A 20,106-nucleotide genomic window follows, 5' to 3' on the forward strand; every position below is an offset into this window, starting at 1 on the left:
TGCGCCGCGATTCGCGCACGAGTGTGGAGGGGGCTTTAGATCGAATTTAGCGTGTGGAGGGATTCAAGCGCTTTTTTCACACGCGTTGAAAAAGCTCTCGTAATATGGGAGCTATTGTAAGCCCCCATTCGTACGGCAGCTTTTTCAACGCGCGTTAAAAAAGCATTTGAATGACAAATGGATAACCAGGTATGTATTCACATATCAGCGGTGACGCTTTTTAACAAGCGTTGTTGGATTATCGACTTTAAGCCTTGGTCGTTAAATTGAATTTAGAGTGCGGTCAGATTCAAGCGCTTTTTTAACGCGCGTTGAAAAAGCTGCCGTGAGAATGGGGGCTTATGCAAGTAGGTCACTAGGTCACTCATTTCATTATTTGAGTAGATGTTGAACGGAGACAGCCTGTCATTGTCAAATAGTTTCTATTGACGTTGACGTTTAACGTCATCTAAAACTCAAATTCCTTTCATACTCAGTAGACATTTATATTCGCATACTTAGATTGAGTAATACACTAAAGTTATCATGTAATATTTATTATACGAGGAATCTATCTCTACAATCGTATATTTTGTTGTATTTGCATACAAATTCAAAGTGCTTTCGTTATAGAACTAAATGTAAAATTCTATTATGACATAATATCCGTGATACCTACTAGTATTTTTGTAATCGAAAATGATTCGTAAACTTTTTCCAAAAGTGGTCAAATATGGGTTAGTCAGTGGTGTAGCAATCGGTAGTGCTGCGTATGCTTTGAATTATGATTACAATAGTAATGTGTTGGTGAGGATTTCAAGGACGTCAGTGACGGCTATAGATATTGGCAAAACCTATAATGATATGTTGTATAGCAAAGAATGGGATAAGGAATCGAAGGAATACAATCAAATTAAAAGTGCAGCCCACCTTATATGCGCGGAGAAATTGTTGGAGCTCTGCAAAGCTAACAAAGGTGTTTATATTAAGGTTGGACAGCACGTTGGAGCATTAGAATACTTATTACCCACTGAATATGTCACCACTATGCGTGTTTTGCATAAAGATGCGCCGCAGAACACTGTAGAAGAACTTTATAAAGTTATTAAGGAAGACCTGAAGAAAGATGTAAGTTCAGCTTCAAGTGTTTATCAAGCTATTTGAAGTAATTAGTGTTACAAAATATATGTGGCTATTTTTTACTTATAGCTTTCACCTTTCAGTCTTCTAACCAGGATGGAACAGTAATAGGGTATTAAAGTATAAAAAAGTTGGGGATTTTTTAAATAACACTTCTTAAATTTTTCGCCTATTATTGCTAACATTAGTTGATCTTATCTTATGCATGCACAGCACACTTAGATAGGTCTATGGCAGCGGTCGGCAACAGGTGGCCCACGAACCTTTCACTTGGGCCCGTGAGCCTCCCTAGCTATTTTGTATGTAATATTCACCAACAACAATGTCTGATAAAATCACAAATGTTAATAAAGCACGGCCTGATTCAACTTCATTAATTACTATGTGGCCCTTGGCCCCCTTGGCTACTAAAAGGTTGCCGATTCCAGGTCTATGGCCAATTACTGTTTTTTTAATACACTGGACCATTGGACCAATTCTAGACAGGTAGCTGTGTTAGCACATGTTTAATTTAAGACTATTGTATTAAAAATATGTACAGTCACCATCATATATATCGAAGCTGCCAAGGTGGTCAAAAATATCTGTACATGCACTTTAATGACATGCGTCTACTGGCTTTCTTCAGATATTTGTGCACACGCTGGCCGCTCTGATATATAATAAATAATTTTTCACATTTTCTTATATTTCAGCCTGACACTTTGTTTGACGAATTCGATGAGAAACCACTAGGAACGGCCTCACTAGCTCAAGTACATAAAGCCAAACTAAAAGATGGAACACCAGTTGCTGTCAAAGTTCAGCACCATTTTGTGAAAAAGCACATTGAAATAGACATCATATGGATGGAATTTGTTTTGAGAATGATGATGAAAGTATTTCCAGATTTTGAACTCACTTGGCTCATAGATGAAACAAAGAGGAATATTGCTAAAGAATTGGACTTTTTACAAGAAGGCAGAAATGCTGAAAAAGTTTCCAAAATGTTCAGCCATTACAAATGGCTGAAGGTTCCTAAGATATATTGGGATTTCAGCACTTCAAGGGTTTTGGTTATGGATTATGTGGAAGGGGGCTATGTTAATGATCTAAAATATATTGATGTAAGTATCCAGGATTTCATTTTTATACTAGCTCTCACAAAATTAATTTCTAAAATACCAAATATCAATATTATGTCACACTGTCATGTCTAGACATGAACAACCATCATATCTGTACTGGTAAAATTTATCCAACCATCTTAAAGAAAAATTATACATTTTTGATGATGGGTTTAAAGTCATCAGCCTATCTGCTGTCAGCATGTCTTCATATATTTTCTTATAATTATAGAGTCACAAGATAGACCGCGCAGATTTGTGCCGGAAACTGGGCGACCTGTACTCCCATATGATCTTCATCAGTGGGTTTGTGCACAGTGACCCGCATCCTGGCAACATTTTGCTCAGAAAAGAGCCTGGCGAGAAGGAAACTACCATGTATCTGCTGGATCACGGTTTGTATGCTGTAAGTTCTATATTTCAGCAGTGTAAAATACTATTATCTATTTATCAGTCTAATTTATGGTATTTGGACTGGTATGACTGCTATTTGCAATCTGAAAGAAAGAAATTACTCTGGAATATATGAGCAAATACAACCGATGTGTGTTGGTATTTTGTATTCATTTCATTATTTGTATAGGTATGTATAATTTACGTTCTCTTTCTATTCGTTCGTTTATCGTACGTAAATAGCAAGACATGTGCGTACGTTGCCGTGACGATGGAAAATAATTGAGACGTTCCATGGGAAAAGGTACCTTATGGCGGCTGGCGCTTACGTCGCATAGCACCGCAAGAATATTGGAGCGGCGTTAATAAAAGCGTAAGCGCCAACCGCCATAAGATACCTTTACCCCTTACCAGGGACAGGAACCGGTTACCTTAACCGGGGTTTTTCATAGGGTTATTTTAGAAGCGGTTGTAAAAACCCCTACCATAACGGTAACCGTATGATAAGGTAACACTTTGATTCGGTAACCGTATCAGATACGGTTAACCTCTGTTACCGGTAACCGAAATAAAAACCCAGTCTATTCAGTTACCTCATTATAAGGTTTTTGACTAGTTCAAACGATTGCAATCTTTACGCCCACTTAAATTCAACTTGTTATTGAATAACCGAGGTTGGCATGGGCGATCTATGAAGCCTCCAGCACAAACAAGTTTTTTTGCCGTTCCTTTGCTTGTCTTTATACCTACCCGTGTGGTGTGTTCTTATTTTAAATCTTATTATATTATAAATAAAATAATTAAAATAAATAATGTTAATAAATAAATAATTTAAATAAAATATATAAAGTAATAAAAAAATAAAAAATAAAATAAAATAAATAAAATAAATAAAATAAATAAAATAAATAAAATAAATAAAATAAATAAAATAAATAAAATAAATAAAATAAATAAAATAAATAAAATAAATAAAATAAATAAAATAAATAAAATAAATAAAATAAATAAAATAAATAAAATAAATAAAATAAATAAAATAAATAAAATAAATAAAATAAATAAAATAAATAAAATAAATAAAATAAATAAAATAAATAAAATAAATAAAATAAATAAAATAAATAAAATAAATAAAATAAATAAAATAAATAAAATAAATAAAATAAATAAAATAAATAAAATAAATAAAATAAATAAAATAAATAAAATAAATAAAATAAATAAAATAAATAAAATAAATAAAATAAATAAAATAAATAAAATAAATAAAATAAATAAAATAAATAAAATAAATAAAATAAATAAAATAAATAAAATAAATAAAATAAATAAAATAAATAAAATAAATAAAATAAATAAAATAAATAAAATAAATAAAATAAATAAAATAAATAAAATAAATAAAATAAATAAAATAAATAAAATAAATAAAATAAATAAAATAAATAAAATAAATAAAATAAATAAAATAAGAAATAAAATAAATACAATAAATAACATATATAATATATAAAATAAATACTTCCGGTCCTGTAATAATAAAATTATAGGTCGCCCGTTTAAAACGAATCCTCAGCCCGCAAGTAGCTTCCGAGCCTCGACAATAATGTACTAAAAATGTAGCAAACCAATAAGCAACGGATAATAAAGGTTACCATAACCTGTTGAAAACTTAAAAGAACTTAAAAAAAAATAAAAGAATGAAAACCTGTTGAAAACCCTTAACAATGTTAGGGTTACCGTTTCAATAAGCTTACCATTACAATCAGGTAACCGTATGATAGGGTTACCGAATGATAAGGTAACCGAAACGATTGGGTTACCGAATTGATAGGATTAAGCGTAAAGAGGGGTTTTCCGGTCCTTGCCCCTTACGTCACAATCATGCACTACATCAGTACATAGTTGTTAAAAGAAATGGACAGCCTGTCAGGACAGCTTGTATTGAGAATAATTTTTTGCTAATGCTGTTTTGCAGAATCTCACAGATAAGTTCCGGTACCACTACTCGAAGCTGTGGCTGGCCATAATTGCGCGGGACCGCGAGGAAATGCGGCTGCACTCCGAAGCCCTGGGGATTCGGAGCCAGCTGTACGGGCTGTTCGCGTGCATTGTCACCGGTCGCCCGTGGGAGTCCATCATGAAGGGCATCGATAATACCAGGCCGTCTAGCAGTGAGGTGTGTTGATAAGCAAAGCCCGGACGACGGGAGCAAAAATGCACTTTTCACTAGTGCTCTCACATCTTCTCACATTAAATATCGACTATTCTATAGTCAACCAAGAGAGCAAGCGGGCTTCAGGAGCGGGTACTCGACTGTGGACCACATTCATGTCATCAAACAATTGTTCGAAAAAGGCAAGGAATACAACATAACATTCTACTGCTGCTTCGTGGATTACAGTAAAGCTTTCGATACAATAGAGCACGAGAATATCTGGCAGGCACTCAAAAACCAAGGTATCGAAAATAAATACATCAGAATACTAAAAAACATTTACAACAACAGCAAGGCCACAATAAAACTAGAGCAGGAAGGCAAAGAGATCAGAATAGAAAGAGGCGTACGTCAGGGGGACCCACTATCGCCGAAACTCTTCACAGCCGTCCTAGAAGAAGTCTTTCGCCAATTAGACTGGGAGAATTGTGGACTATCTATTAACGGTGAAAACCTTTCACATTTGAGATTTGCGGATGACCTGATCATACTCTCATCATCAAGTGAGGAATTGCAAATAATGCTGAATGACCTAGTTAGAGAAAGTGGGAAGGTGGGATTGGTTATGAACACACTAAAGACCAAGGCTATGACTAACGACAAGCAAAAACCTATTCTCATCAATAATAACCCAATTGATTACGTAAATGAGTACATCTATTTAGGCCAGATAATCTCTCCGGTAGATCTAACCTCAAAAGAAATAGATAGACGTATTGGAAATGCTTGGAAGACATATTGGAGCCTAAAGGAAATAATGAAAAATAAAGATATCAATGTAACTATCAAGCGGAAACTCTTTGATACCAGCATACTTCCTATACTTACTTACGGCTGCCAAACCTGGGCTCTCACTAAAACACACATTAGAAAGCTAGAAACTTGCCAAAACTCCATGGAAAGAAGTATGCTGGGGAAAAGACTATCGGATAAAATAAGAATAAAATCCATAAAGAAGATCACCAAAACAAAAGATGTCACAAAAACAATAAAAAAGTTAAAATGGAAATGGTCAGGACATACAATTAGAGGCAAAGAAAAATGGTCGAAATCGATACTGAACTGGTTCACAGGCCATAAGAAAAGGAAAAGAGGTAGACCATTTAGAAGATGGGTGGACGACATCAAAGCCACAGCAGGAACCACATGGACGAGAGTTGCCAAGGATAGAGAGGAATGGAGAAGGTTGGAGGAGGCCTTTTGCCAATAAATGGCACACAGACAGAAAAAAAAAACGCAAGAACTGTAGAAAATAATGCAATCTACTGTCTGAAATAAAGGATTATTACAATTACAATTCTATCGACATCCATACGAACAATTTTTGAATCAATGGATTCAATGGATCAATGGATTCAAAAATTGTTCGTATGGATGTCGATAGAATAGTCGATATTTGACTAAGCACTAGTGAAAAGTGCATTTTTGCTCCCGTCGTCCAGGCTTTGTTGATAAGTTTTCATTTTTAAGCTGTGATGAATTTAATATCGTCTTTGGTTAGCGCGATAAGTGATAATTATTCATTAAAACAATTTAAACTCACACACTTTACCCATTGGCCAAAAACTGTAAAGGTTTTGAAACGTTGGGATGTAGGTATTTTAAATTTTTTAAATTATTTATACGCGATATAATCCTTTCATGTTTTAGCTCGATAAAGTTTTCTCTGTAGAGTTTAGTGTGGAACCTTGAGTTTACTTTTAGGTATTGTTTATTCAACTATTATTTAGCAACATTAATCAGAGCGGCTACCGCGAAAATCGAAATTCGCAAATTGCGGGGATCTTTTTCTTTTACTCCAATGAAGGCGTAATTAGAGCGACAGAGAAAAATCCCCGCAATTTGCGAACTTCGATTTTCACGGTTATAGCCCTGTAGGAGTGGTAATAGATTGCGTAAATCTCAATTACCACATTATTTACATGGTAAATAACTCAAATGTGCGTATTGTATTGAAATAGGCGCCAAATTGTTTGCCTAATGCTTGACAAATATTGCTAGCACACGCGACTGCAAGGTCTCTAATAACGTTTGACTTTTCAAAATGTAGGCTAAATTTTATTCAAGTTTTAAGATTTACCTCCGATTCGATTGAGTCTTCACCGAGACCACGGGCACAACGCCGTCCTCGAAACGTCGGAGATAAATCTTAAAAGAGTACGGTAACAATATCAAATACTCGTAGCATAAATCATACGCGATTAAGTCCCGTTTTACATTTAATAATGTATAAGTACACATCTTGAAATATATCGTTTAATAATGTAAATCAGTGAAGGCTAAAATCTCAGACATGTAATTGTATAGTCGTGCGAAACAGTGACGAACTGATGACAAACATGCCCTGAATGAATATTTTTATTATTATTTATGAACACTGATTTCTACAATCATGTAGGTATCCGCAGATTCGTAGTAAAGTAAGGATGATAAGCCCGCGGAATTTCTTACTTTGATTCGACATCTCCTATCTATAGTACTAGGTACAGAGGGTTCACTCTCTAACAAAACGCATCTATTACGACCGGAAGGTGGCGCAAGCGCGAACAGGCGTCCGTTCCGTAGCGGTGCGTGGCAACTACTACTGCTAGACACCAAAATTGGTGTTGGCCGCATGTTCTTGTAGCGACGCGACGAAATCGCGTAGTGAGCCACGCCTGACACTACATATTTAATTGCCCGGCCGTTCTGAATCCCAATATCTTTCATATTTGCTTTAATGTCACAATCTCCATTTCCAGAAAACAGTATTCCAAAACGAGCTCCCAAACTTCGCGCACTACATAACGCAATGCTTGGAGCACGTCGACCGGCAGGCTCTGCTAGTACTAAAAACCAATGACTTGATCCGGAGCATCGAGTATGCAGTCGGTATGGAGGAGCGGATGTGCGGCTTCTTAGTTATGACGAAATGCTGTATGGAGAGCGTCTACAAGGTCGAATACGAGGTATTAAAACTAATATACATATTCATAAAACTTTATGGGCCTGAAGCGGTATTTTTATCACCTCATGTCATACATGTCATGGCATGTCATACATCACTTTCGCACTTATATACTTGTTGGAACGTGTCAGGCATGGTGACAAATGATAAAGAGCCGGCCTAGCATCTTAGCCATCTTAGGCCTTACCTAAATTATGTTTTATCCCTTTTTTGTAAATATAAAATTCAGAATGACAGATAAAGACAGATAAATGATTATTAGCTCATTGAGGGTTGTAGTGCGTTTATGAATAAGGGGATAAGTAAAAATTGTGAATCACAACGCTAGTGTGAAGGGTTGATGATGAAAATGTAGATTCATTGAACTATTTTATACCCCAATAAAATTTCAAAAAAAAATTCAACCGGGCTAGCACATGATTGGCGCGACAGTATTTCGCCCGCGAGATAAGACAACCCTTCCCTCTTTTAATTAATACAGTTAGAAAAAGACGGGTAGTCCATCTCGCGGGTGAGATACTGTCGTGCCAATCATGTGCTAGGCCTACTGTAGAGAGGCTATAACTAAAATAATGTATATCGCCTCCAAAAAAAGTTATCACATCAGATAATACCTCACTAAAAAACTATAAAGACTTAACGGTATTGACCTACCTATATAAAGTAAGTAGGTACGTACGTAGTGCGGCTGGATAACAATATCAAATACTCGTAGCATATATATTTTTTTTTAATCTTCGTATTTTAAAGGGAACCTTTATCAAACGGGACATGTCGGCTCCGTTGGGCCTCTACATTACCTACATCACATTACATTATCTAGTTTTAATAAATGTTATACTAGTTATCAAAAAAATGGTACACTAATTTTGCAGTTTTAGATAGGGGTTCCGCCAAAATCGACTGAAAAACCCCAACATCCATTTCTTTATAGCCCCCAGCTTCAAATAATTGTGCCCTCTTGTCTCGAGTCCGGACACATTCCATTAAGAAGTGTTGTACATCTTCGACGGAGCCGCAGATATCGCAATTGGGCGAATCTGCTTTCCCCATCAGATGAGCAAACTTATTTAATGGAATGTGACCGGATCGAAGCCTGTGGGCACGTACAATATTCGCCCGGTTTAAGTCAGCCACTTCCCACCAAGGTATCCGAGGAGGCTCACATTGAATGGTCTTGTACCAAATTCCTTTCTCTTGTGATCTTTCATCAAAGAACTCCTTCCAGCGACCATACATTTTACTTTTATACTTTGCGACTATTTCTGAGAAGTCTGGAGCGACATCGACTTCAGTTCCCTCAGAAGCAGCCGCTGCCGCCAAGCGGTCAGCCTCCTCGTTTCCTATCAAGCCGATATGTGACGGAACCCACTGTATTTTTAAACACCTTCCGCAATTTCGGAGCTTAAAAATTTGCATTAAGATTTTGTATGCCAGTGAAAAGCACCGTTCACCTGAGGCACATCGGCTCAAATGCTGAATGGAGCTTTTACTGTCTGTGAAAATTGCCACTGGGATAATTTTGATTTTCAATAAACACTAAAGCCTGATAAATCGCACTGAGTTCCGCGGTCATTATAGAAACTCCAGTTGAAATTTTATATTGTGCTCTTGTGGCACTAAAAGGATCAAAAAAGGCAGCCCCTATTTTTTTATCACACTTTGACGCATCAGTAAATATTCTATAGAAATTGATATATTTTCTATTCAGTTCTTGAACCACATCGATACGCAGAGCATCGGCGTTGTGTTTGTGTTTTGCACCAACAACAGATTCTAAACCGCTGTACAAGACGTCATGTAATTCAATTTTTGACACCCAAACTTCTAATTGAAACATTGGTAATGGGAATGACGACTGAATATGCTCTTCAGAGGTTTCCTCATTTACGACAGCTAGCAAAGGCTTTTTCCTTATCTTAGTCCAGTACCCTCTTTGGCATGAGGCTCGCAACTCCAGAACCTCATCAACCGTGGCGCTATTTGAACAGGTCAGTGATTTTAAGCAAAACCTAGTGGCCAGGAACCATCTACGGAGATGCAGTGGCACAAGACATAGTTCACCTTGCATAACATGAATCGGTGTAGACCTGATAAAGCCTCCGATTACCCTTAGACCTTGGTTTTGAATTTTTTCAAGCTTATAGATATGTCTGTTGGCGCTATTGTGAAAAAGTGCACTCGCGTAATCCAGCCTACTTCTAATCAAGGAGATGTACAACCTCCGCAGGTGCTTAGGATGTATTCCCCAAGACGCGCCAGCTAAAGTTTTCAAAATGCTAAGGTATTTTTGGGTTTTTCGACTACACGACTACATAGTTAACATACTCGTAGCATAATAAAAATCGTTTCCGTTGAAGCGATTAGCATAAAAATCTATGATTAAAATTGTAATGATTTTGAATAATATACGTCAATTTAGTTTTAATGAATATAATTGCATTTGGCCTTGCACACACAAACGTACCAACGTTTTACCTATCATCCTAAGGCGCAGCCGTACCAGGAAAAAATCCAAAATTTGTCAGTGAAATTTGAATCTACAGTGTAAGAAACAAAGTTGATTTAGTTTTGTTTGAAAATTTTACGGAACAAAACAAATGTAACTCTGTCCCTTTAGAAAATTATTTACGTTTTATCGAACTTAATAAGTCCTATAGTTCGTTTTTTTAGCATTAGAAAGAACTTCGCAGAAGTAAGCTTGTGGTTCCAAATCCGGCACTTTTAACGGTAATAAATTGAAGTAAATTATATGTATTGACCGTGCTACATTAGATAATTCAATAATTATTAAGAATTAAAGAGGCTGATAGAAACTGTACGCTTACTTCTGTGGAGTTCTTTCTAATGCTAAAAAAAACGAACTATACAGTAGGCCAAGCACATGATTGGCGAGACAGTGTCTCGCCGCGATATAGACTACCAGTATTATTAAAGAGAGACGGGTAGTCTATCTCGCGGCGAGATACTATCGCGCCAGTCATGTGCTACAGGTAGGACCGTGAGGCTATTACAACTATTTCCTAGTACTAAAACTAAACTACGTATTTGAATTATCATTCAATACTTTCCTCTCTAAAAGTTTAACACGGATAATTTAACATTATAATCCTTTTTGTTTCAGAACGCCAATTCAGTGTTGAGAAGGCAGTACCTCAGCCTGAAATTTAGATGGTCCATATTGACTCTCTATCTGTACTCCGTGTTTCTGTCTTTGAAAGAAAAGTTCACATCACCCAGCCTGCGCGTTACAGTTCATTCCACGGTCAACCAAACCTTAATACACTAAACTGAGCGAAAACTGCAAAATGCGCTAAGACATCAACGCCATCTCTTGCGAGTTATCACTTTATTTATATTCACTGTTACTCGTTAAGATGTTTCTTATGCTAGAGCTTAGTTAGACTATATTATAGTATATATATGTGAAGTGAAAAGTCTGACCATTCACCAAATAGCCTCATTTATTCAGTTTTACATTATCATTTTCTATTGTAGCTTTAAAAACTAGCGTTATTAAATTATTTCATTAACTATACTAAACTCTAGCAATTATGAGTAAAGTAATGTTATCGTGTTGTCTTTATGATATTAACTAACAATTTTTAAGCCTTATTATATTGGGATAAGGTTTACAAATCGTCTGATTAATTTGTCTTCGACTGTACTGGGTCTGTACCTAGAATTTACAGAATCTACGAAAAAAACAGTATAATAATCTCATTTATTATTATACTGGCAGTTAGCTAGTTTTTTTATTAGATTTCATGCCGTTTTTGAGCACTTTTATGAAATATTAGTGCAGACAAAACCAATTCCTAGTCACGGGTAGTCCATATCATACCTCAAAGGCTTATAATTAAGATAAGAGTGTGTACTGCAAAAGTATTTATTTAAAGAAACGCTACCAAAGGGTTGAAAAATGAAAACTGGTTTAAGAAGTCAAAACTAACCTATTTCCATAGAAAACATACCGCACCTTCATGTCACAAAAAAAAACCGAAAAAAAATGTTTTTTTATGGTAGCTCCTGTACAAAAAAAATATTTTTAATTTTTTTTTCATTTAATCCTGTGATGTGGGGTGTCGTTGGATAGATCTTTCAAAATGAATAGGTGTCACCATCAACAAGTTTTTGATTAAGTGAATATTTTCGGAAATATTCGCATCGAAAGAAAAATAATTATGATATCTTCGAGAAACAGTTTTTATTGTTAAGATAATGTATTTTAAAATAATTCAGCATTTATTACTTATATTTTTAATCGAATTTATTAAAAAGACAATAATTTCAATAAAATGAGCCATAATTTCGTATAAATCTGTCTTAATTTCGTACTCGTAACACCCGAAACGAACCATGAGTAACACCCGAAACAGGTAATTTATTTTATTAAAATTAAATAAGAAGTGATACTAAGTGTTACTTCAGTGTTTCAGTAGACTATACTAACTATTATTACTTGACATAAATAAAACTGGAGCTTACTTGATAAAATTCGCTTAATTATGCATTTTGGTACTGATGGTCAGAAGGTATAGGCCAATTCGCGTAACGCCCGAAACAGCTACTTTTTAGTGATTCTCTCGTTATTTCTCTTATACTTTAATAATGTGCGTACAGGAAAGGAAAATATTATCAAAGTAGTAGATGAATCAATAGTTATAACCTCCTAGTTCCTGTTACAATATCGAATAAAACCTTATTTTATGAGTTCAAGTGTAACACCCGAAACGGTGGAATGACCCTTCTATGTATATTTTGATAATTGTAAGTATAAAATCACTATGCGCTCAAATCTACAAGTTAATTTTATATTGTAACATGTTTTAGAGACCGTTTTCATGAAGTCCAATGTTAAGTTATTTAAATAAATTATTTTATTAAAAAAACTTTGTTTTGTTTGGCATTACTGCGTATATTTGTGTAGGTATGTGCTTCAAATCTTGTACCTAACTTAAAAATGAACCATTTCCTGATATCTGATTCAGAAAAAAATTCTACTACCGGAGACCCATGGCAATACAATAATAATGCTAACATGGAGCTAATCTCATAATGTAGTAGGAAGTAGCAAACGGAACTCCTTGATGGAAAAATACAAACACATCGAGTGTCGATAGACGTGCAAATGAGAAGTACCTAGTACAGTCAGCAATAAAAGTGTCACAAAAACTTTTTGACAGTCATTTATTTCACAACACAAGGTACTACGTTTTAATTTTATCCTCTATAATCGACAATTTCTCGCTTAGAGCCATTAGGTCGTCTTGAAGCTTGAGTAAGACAATTCCGAAGTTTTCTCGATTCCTTCGACTGGGTAATTTGAATAATAAGGACGTTGAGGAAATTTTGCAAGAAAGCTCGGAGCTCTTGTATTCCGGTGGCAAGGTGTTCATAAAACACTTCTGTCGTAACTTATTGACTTCTTTAGAGGGTGCCAACATGGTTTGGGCTGAAAAACATAATAATTAATTAATAGTGTCGGTATTTTAAATCTTAGAATAGAATTAGAATTCTTTATTGCGTAACCATGGTAATTTACTTATATTATATATTAATAAAGGTTGTGAGAACACATGGCACCCTGTTAGGCCATTGCAAATAAATCTTACATCTAGCTAGTTGAATATTAGAACTATGCCTAATTTTAAATTTAATTAAAACATTTTCTTAACTTATTTCTACTAACAATTAAATAGTTGTATGCACTAAATCTGTAACTAATGTTAAATAAAGTGCCTACGAGCGGATCTTTGAGGTATTTTTTGGGTATGTCAATAAATTCTAGCAGATCAAAGCGAATTAAGACTTACTTGATTCGATGTCTTTGAAATCCTGTTGAGACTCTGCTTGTGTTGTGGAAAAATTGTCACAATCTGTTACGGACGCCGCGGCGTTGGAACGAATGTCGCTACCCATCGTCAACATGTTATGTTTGAATGCTGTTAACAATGCGAGTCATCGTCATTATTAATATTACTATACTACGATTATTTACTTCGACTACCTACCTACTTAATGATTATACTGCGCCGGAACTAAACAGTCATGATACTCGTGATGTATACAAAGTCCAAATATCTACGGCTATTTATTAAGCTCTTAAGCAGATATTAATTAGGTACATTAATAATATACCTATACATATTCGATAGGCAAGGAACCCAACAAACAAATCGGTAGTAGGTTGGTTGTACCAGAATTTATAATTCATGATCAACTCTACGGGCCCGATTCGGATTTTGAAATAGACATCTATTAGACATCACCAAGATACGATAACGATATGTTTAAGATCTAACCTGTCAAATTTGACATTTGGGCGATTCTGGAGATACTCTTGAACGATTTCCACAGGATATGACTTAGAGATCTAATTCACATCGAATAGATATCTTACTCTATCTAACGTAAAAGTGACATTGGTTGCCCGAATTGCGCTGCAAAAGAGAACTATAGTTCGTTTTTATAGCATTAGAAAGAACTTGCAAGAAGGTAAGCGATCTTGACGTGTCCTTTAATTGAAAAACGCTTTTTAAAAATCAGTAATTATATATTACTTATGAAAGCAGAAGAATATAAATGATCGAAGAAAAAAAAGAAGATTCATAATTGTTACATATTTGTAATAACTTATTTTTGAAATGTGTTTTTCAGTTAAAAGACACATCAAGATTGTTTACCTTATTTCTAATGCTTAAAAAAAACGAACTATAGTGTAGGTATCTAGAATGGATCTAGTTCGTGTCGCCTCTTGTCAATATCTTGAAGTTCGAATACGGCAGTATAGTCTGCTTGGATTCCAAATCCCTTCAGCGAACTTCCTAATGTCTTAAGGTTCCAGAATGATTATAAAACGTGAAACTCTTATCAAAAAGGACTATAGCTACCTATACTATACTATGTACCTTTTTTACCAATAGGTATTTTTACTTACTTTGCATGTTTTTCGCCGGCCACACCTCCAGTATGAACGGTTTCTGAGGATCGTTCCCTTTCCTTAGTTCTGTTAAAGGTAACTCGACATCGTTCGACTTGAGAACGATAATCTCTTCGCAGAAATCCGGCAGGTCTAGCAAGTGCCATATTTTCTGCCGCAGAACCGATATGGAGGCTGAGGGTTTTACTGATATGTAGCGCAGATTGTCGTTGGGAACTGAGAAGAGGTAGAGGTGTAATTAATTTTGTGGCACCCCTGCATAGGGACACATTTATAGCCAGTTTTGCTGACTGTAGATACATATAATATAAGGCGTGGCGTTCAAAGGGATATCAGCGAGCTCTAAGCAAAAAAAGTAATATGGATTTTCGTGCTCGCCCTCTGAATGAGACACTATACAGTCAGCAGCAGAAGTTGCTAAGCGGGCGCGGTGTTCAAGATTACTTGACACGCTCTTATTTTCTTAACCATAAAGTCGCGTAAAGATCATTTTGAACACTTCGCCCGCTTAGCAACTTCTGCACACTGTACTTACCACCGATATCGTATCGACGAATTATAAGAAACGATATATTTTCCTTCCTAAACAGTCTGCCAGGCGCCTTCAGGATTTTCGTCAAAGACATGGCTGATGTGAAATTTCACATCGGTTATTTACGTGTTTTTTGCCATGAATTTCTCAATAAAATGGTTAAAAATAAATAATGACCTCAATTTTTTCTCAATATCATGACAGATTTTTGATTGAAATAATCAAGTTTTTTTTCGACTATGACCAATGACAGAAGAGTGATTCATGAAGGTTTTACAGGTGGCGCCCACACTAACTTATTTTTTGGGGTCACCATGGTCACCATATGGTCTCCAGCATAGTGTCACTCATTGACATAGACATAGAAATAGTCACTCACCTTGCTCCGTCGTGAAGTGTTATGTAAACTTATGTATAAACCGACCGCTTAAGGAGTCCTCGCCTGCCGCCCCCATTAGTCGTCCTATCCCGTGGCCCCCGTACCGCGCAGGCCTCATTTATTAAGCGGTCGGTCTATAGGTAGGTATTATTATTATATACTCGTAATTAATGTTTTGATTTGTCTAATTAATTGTAATAATAATATACTAATATACTTAAGTTATTGTATTCCCTAACCCTATTGGACTTCAAGTTTAAAATAAAAATATTTAATTTCATTCTTTTCATATATTAGGTATACGATACGACTAGAAAGTATAAGAACATTCACGTTAAGTTGGTTATCTGGGCAAGGATTCTTCATCTAGTTTAATGGCTTGCAGAGCAAAGAATAAGGTGGTGGAGCTGATCCAATGCCACTTGTTCTGGAGTATGTTGTAGAAGCTGCCGAGAACCGCCTCCACGTGACAATTGTCTGCAAATAAAAATAAACAATTGAATATACTTGACAGCAAAAGTTAAAAAAATCTATGACTTTGCAAATTGCACGGCGCGCTCATTCTTTCTTCCGTGGCAAATTGTCACCAAATTTTTTAGGTAAAGTCAGACCAAGAAAAATCTGCAGCGATTTGATAGCCCACGCAGTGGAAGTGTTATTTACGTCAAACTTTTATGAAAGTATGACGTATAAATGACACTTGTACTGCGCGGGCTATCAAATCCGCTGCAGACTTTTTTTGGTCCGAATATAAGTACTTTCTTACTTTCATGTTTTTGACGACCGGTTTGGCCTACTGGGTAGTGACTCTATGAAGTCGATGGTCCTGGATTCGAATCCCGGTAAGGGCATTTATTCCCGAGTTATGGGAGTTTTCTAAGTATTTAAGCATTTGTATATTCACACAACACAAGCTTTCGTGGACTATTGGTGAATAGCCCCACCAGCAGCCAGCGCTTATTAGTATAGAAAATTAGAAAAACCGGCAGATTTTTGGCCGAAATGGCACCTTTGGCCGAAACTTGAAATATCGGGCGGAGACTATAGTTCGTTTTTTTAGCATTAGAAATAAGGTAAACAATCTTGATGTGTCTTTTAATTGAAAAACACATTTTAAAAATAAGTTACGGCAAATATGTAACAATTATGATTCTAATACGGTCATTTATATTCTTCTGCTTTCGTAATTAATAGTTACTGATTTTTAAAAAGCGGATTTCAATTAAAAGACATGTCAAGATTGCTTACCTTCTTTCAAGTTTTTTTCTAATGCTAAAAAAAACGAACTATACTACGTTGGCTAGTTAGACTTTATGTACTCACTTCTCTCTAATAACAACGTCATTTCGTTCGGCGTGGTGAGCTTCTCATACTGGTGTGTGCCCCTCGGTATAGCATTCAGCACGTTCTCCGCTAAGCAGATCGATGTGAACTGTGTCAACCTGGTTCTGGTGGGTGTCGTGAAGAAAATCCTTCCGCCCGGCTTCAGCGTGTGTATGCAGGATTTCACGAACAATTCCTTTTTGTCGTTTTCGATGTGTTCTATTATTTCCGAAGCCACTACTCCGTCGTAGACGTTGGCGTGATCTTTTGCGTGTTCCTGATAAAAAAATACATTTTCTCAAAAATGGACGGCAAAGTCGACCTTGCCGTCTAAAAAATAGGTCGCGAAGCGCGTAGTTTATGGTTAGTCAAAAATTAAAAAGTTAAAAACATTGCAGTCTCGATTTTGGGACTGCAATGTTGCATACAAATTCCATTATTTGTCGTGTTCCAAACTTTTTAAAAATTCTAATGGCCATATCAAATAAAGGCACCGGCCCATTAAACAGCCAAACAGATGATAAGTACAGCGACTATTTAGCTGTCTCAAATAGGTTGGCGTATTTTTGGCAGAAAAATACACTTCTATCTTTTTATTAAAAAAATAAAAAGGCGGCAAGGGCTTTTTTCTGTGAAAATATATACGTAAGAACGTTGCTTTTGTAAAATATTTCTATGATATTTATGTTTCTTGCATCATTTTTGAGAAAAGCACTATATATGACTCGGCTGGAAGGCTACTTGCTGGCTTCGGATTCAATTAAACGGACTCCCAAGGTCGTCCGTTTAAAACGAATCCTCAGCCTGCAAGTAGCTACTTCCGAGCCTCGACAATAATGTACTATTAAAAGACAGTGAACAAGAAATATTAGGTACCTACCTATATTTGTAACGATTATCTGTTCACATGAGGCAGTAAATAAGCTTCCTAATAGTTCTCTTTCTACCACAAAACAAAATATATTGCTTGGCTTAGTTGGCTCAGAGAAAATAGGGTTAACCTGTCTATTCTTGGCGCTCCTCCAATAGGCTCGTTTCCTAATGGAACAAAACAGGTCTCATTATACTTCGTTTTTTTTAGCATTAGAAATTAGGTAAACAATCTTGATGTGCCTTTTAATTGAAAAACACGTTTTAAAAATAAGTCACGGCAAATATGTAACAATTATGAATCTAATACGATTATTTATATTCTTCTGCTTTCATAAGTAATAGTTTTTGATTTTTAAAAAGCGTTTTTCAATTAAAAGACATGTCAAGATCGCTTACCTTCTTGCAAGTTCTTTCTAATGCTAAAAAAAACGAACTGTACGTAATGTCAAAATGTTTATGAGAAACACGGACCTGGTTTATACAGCGAACGAAACAATCGCTTCTACTCGTAATTTAATAAAGTTGTGATTGGTCACCAAAAATGTTGGATTGGCTAAAATAAAATTCCAGGTATATGTCAAATCCCTTGCGCGGCATTGCAATCATTGTTATCAAGCAGCGCGGTGATCAGTTGAGTCGCTCGCGGCATTCTTCTTCTTGTTATATGCTCCACAACCTATACCATAATCAGTATCACTGCGACCATTCCTGATCTATTGTGATCGTCACCTACTACAACTCTCGTTCCAAACCTGCAACTTCAAACAGCTGCAGAATCTTTTTGATCTCGAGAGACTTTAACTCCTCCAGGCGCAATACGTGTCTGCCCAGGATTAAGTCACGAGTGTGCAAGGGCACTCTGTGAGGATGTGCAAGGGCGTCTCCTCTGCCTCCATACAGAGCCTGCACCGCCCCATGTCACGTTTCCCCATAGTGTGCATGTACCTACTTACTTAGGCCGCGAAGCCCAGTATGCATCCTTACCATGTTGCGCAGTTGGTTCCTAGACAGCACTAAGGCGTTCGAAGACATATTTCGCTCGCAGTATATTTCGTGCGGTCATTTTTGAGATCTAATAAGACTGTCATAGTTATTCCTGTTCTTTGGTTTACCTCAATCGACGTGCATATGTAAGTGGGGGGTTTCCCAGGTGCAGGGGGGTGCGCCTGGCTGTATTCTTGAGCCATTTCTATCAGCTCCTTACTGGCGTCGACGCCGGTTACCTCGGCGCCTAGTTTGGCTAAAGGCTGCAATGTAGTTAAAACTGAATTTATATTTTGAATTTATACAAACTAACTGTCTGAGATATTTTTTACAATTTGGTTTTACATATTTCAAATCAACGCAAATTCTCTATTCTGTATTATACTGAAAATCGTAATTCACGACTAAATAAAAAAGTTAAACAATGTTGCCACTGCAATAATTTGTTTGTAAAATTGTAAATTCCTTTTTATAAATAAACACGCCAAGATTATTTATTTATTGGTAATTTTACTTCTACGATTTAAAAAAGTGTATTTTTACTATGTAATAATACTTATATTGTATATTAATTTCCATTTTGTAATCTTAATTTTATTTTAATTACAGTAACATTGTATTGTATTTCAAATGGATTATAATATAACTGTATGTCAAGCTTACTTGATCACGATCTGTTACTAGCTCAATAGTGGGACCGGATTTTTGCACGAAAAGTTTTGATAATTCTAAAGTTGAAAAAGTGATACTTATCTGATATAGGACATATTTTTAAGCATATATGCTATATATGATGAAAAGTTAGAACGAGCGTTAGATATAAATTAGGTATTTATATATTTTTAGTAATGATTTTTTAATATTGAATTAAAGTGCAATGTTTAAGTTCCATTGTTTATAATATGTATGACGCTTTATAATGTAAAATTATTAGAAATTTTTTTAACGTGCTTCTTTGTCAAACTACAATTAGCTTATTATTTTGTCGATATTGAATTAAAGTTTAATAAATCCACAACAACATATCTAAATTTATAAGTTAATAGGCAAGCTAAAAAGCTAGAAGAATAAGATATATGCTTTAGAATTAATATGCGTTTTTTGTCCTATAAGATCTAATATTGAATTAGAGTCTGTAAAAATAAGTCTATTACTATAAAATAATATATGCAGCGTATATATGGAAAGTAAGAAATTTCTGTGTGTAGCTTGCATTGTAATAGTAAAATCTAGTTAAAAAGGCGCGAAATTCATAGATACGCCGCGCTGGTCCGTCCGTCGCCGGC

At 35.6% G+C, this 20,106-nt stretch overlaps 3 protein-coding genes across 3 annotated transcripts in view; 1 reads left to right on the forward strand and 2 right to left on the reverse strand.

Moving 5' to 3' along the window:
• The first annotated feature begins 479 nt into the window (after positions 1-479).
• LOC134667855 (aarF domain-containing kinase 1) lies at positions 480-12,687 on the forward strand. The gene is made up of 6 exons (XM_063525245.1): positions 480-1,107; positions 1,815-2,225; positions 2,458-2,631; positions 4,600-4,800; positions 7,581-7,787; positions 10,911-12,687. The coding sequence occupies exons 1-6, from the start codon at positions 679-681 to the stop codon at positions 11,073-11,075; spliced, it is 1,587 nt and encodes a 528-aa protein (XP_063381315.1). The 5' UTR covers positions 480-678; the 3' UTR covers positions 11,076-12,687.
• A 90-nt stretch (positions 12,688-12,777) lies between these two features.
• Positions 12,778-15,491, reverse strand: LOC134667856 (uncharacterized). The gene is made up of 4 exons (XM_063525246.1): positions 15,265-15,491; positions 14,727-14,945; positions 13,603-13,731; positions 12,778-13,241 (listed from the first exon to the last, which is right to left on the reverse strand). The coding sequence occupies exons 1-4, from the start codon at positions 15,353-15,355 to the stop codon at positions 12,997-12,999; spliced, it is 684 nt and encodes a 227-aa protein (XP_063381316.1). The 5' UTR covers positions 15,356-15,491; the 3' UTR covers positions 12,778-12,996.
• Positions 15,492-15,926: 435 nt separating this feature from the next.
• Positions 15,927-20,106, reverse strand: part of LOC134667858 (ubiquinone biosynthesis O-methyltransferase, mitochondrial) — a 32,688-nt gene continuing 28,508 nt past the window's right edge. The window contains exons 4-6 of the mRNA XM_063525247.1: positions 18,949-19,083; positions 16,964-17,240; positions 15,927-16,117 (exon numbers count right to left, since the gene is read on the reverse strand). Coding sequence (XP_063381317.1) covers positions 15,984-16,117; positions 16,964-17,240; positions 18,949-19,083 — 546 coding nt within the window. The 3' untranslated portion in view covers positions 15,927-15,983. The remainder of the gene's footprint in view (positions 16,118-16,963; positions 17,241-18,948; positions 19,084-20,106) is intronic.

This window comes from Cydia fagiglandana, chromosome 10 (genome assembly GCF_963556715.1).
Source record: "Cydia fagiglandana chromosome 10, ilCydFagi1.1, whole genome shotgun sequence".
NCBI lineage: Eukaryota > Metazoa > Arthropoda > Insecta > Lepidoptera > Tortricidae > Cydia > Cydia fagiglandana.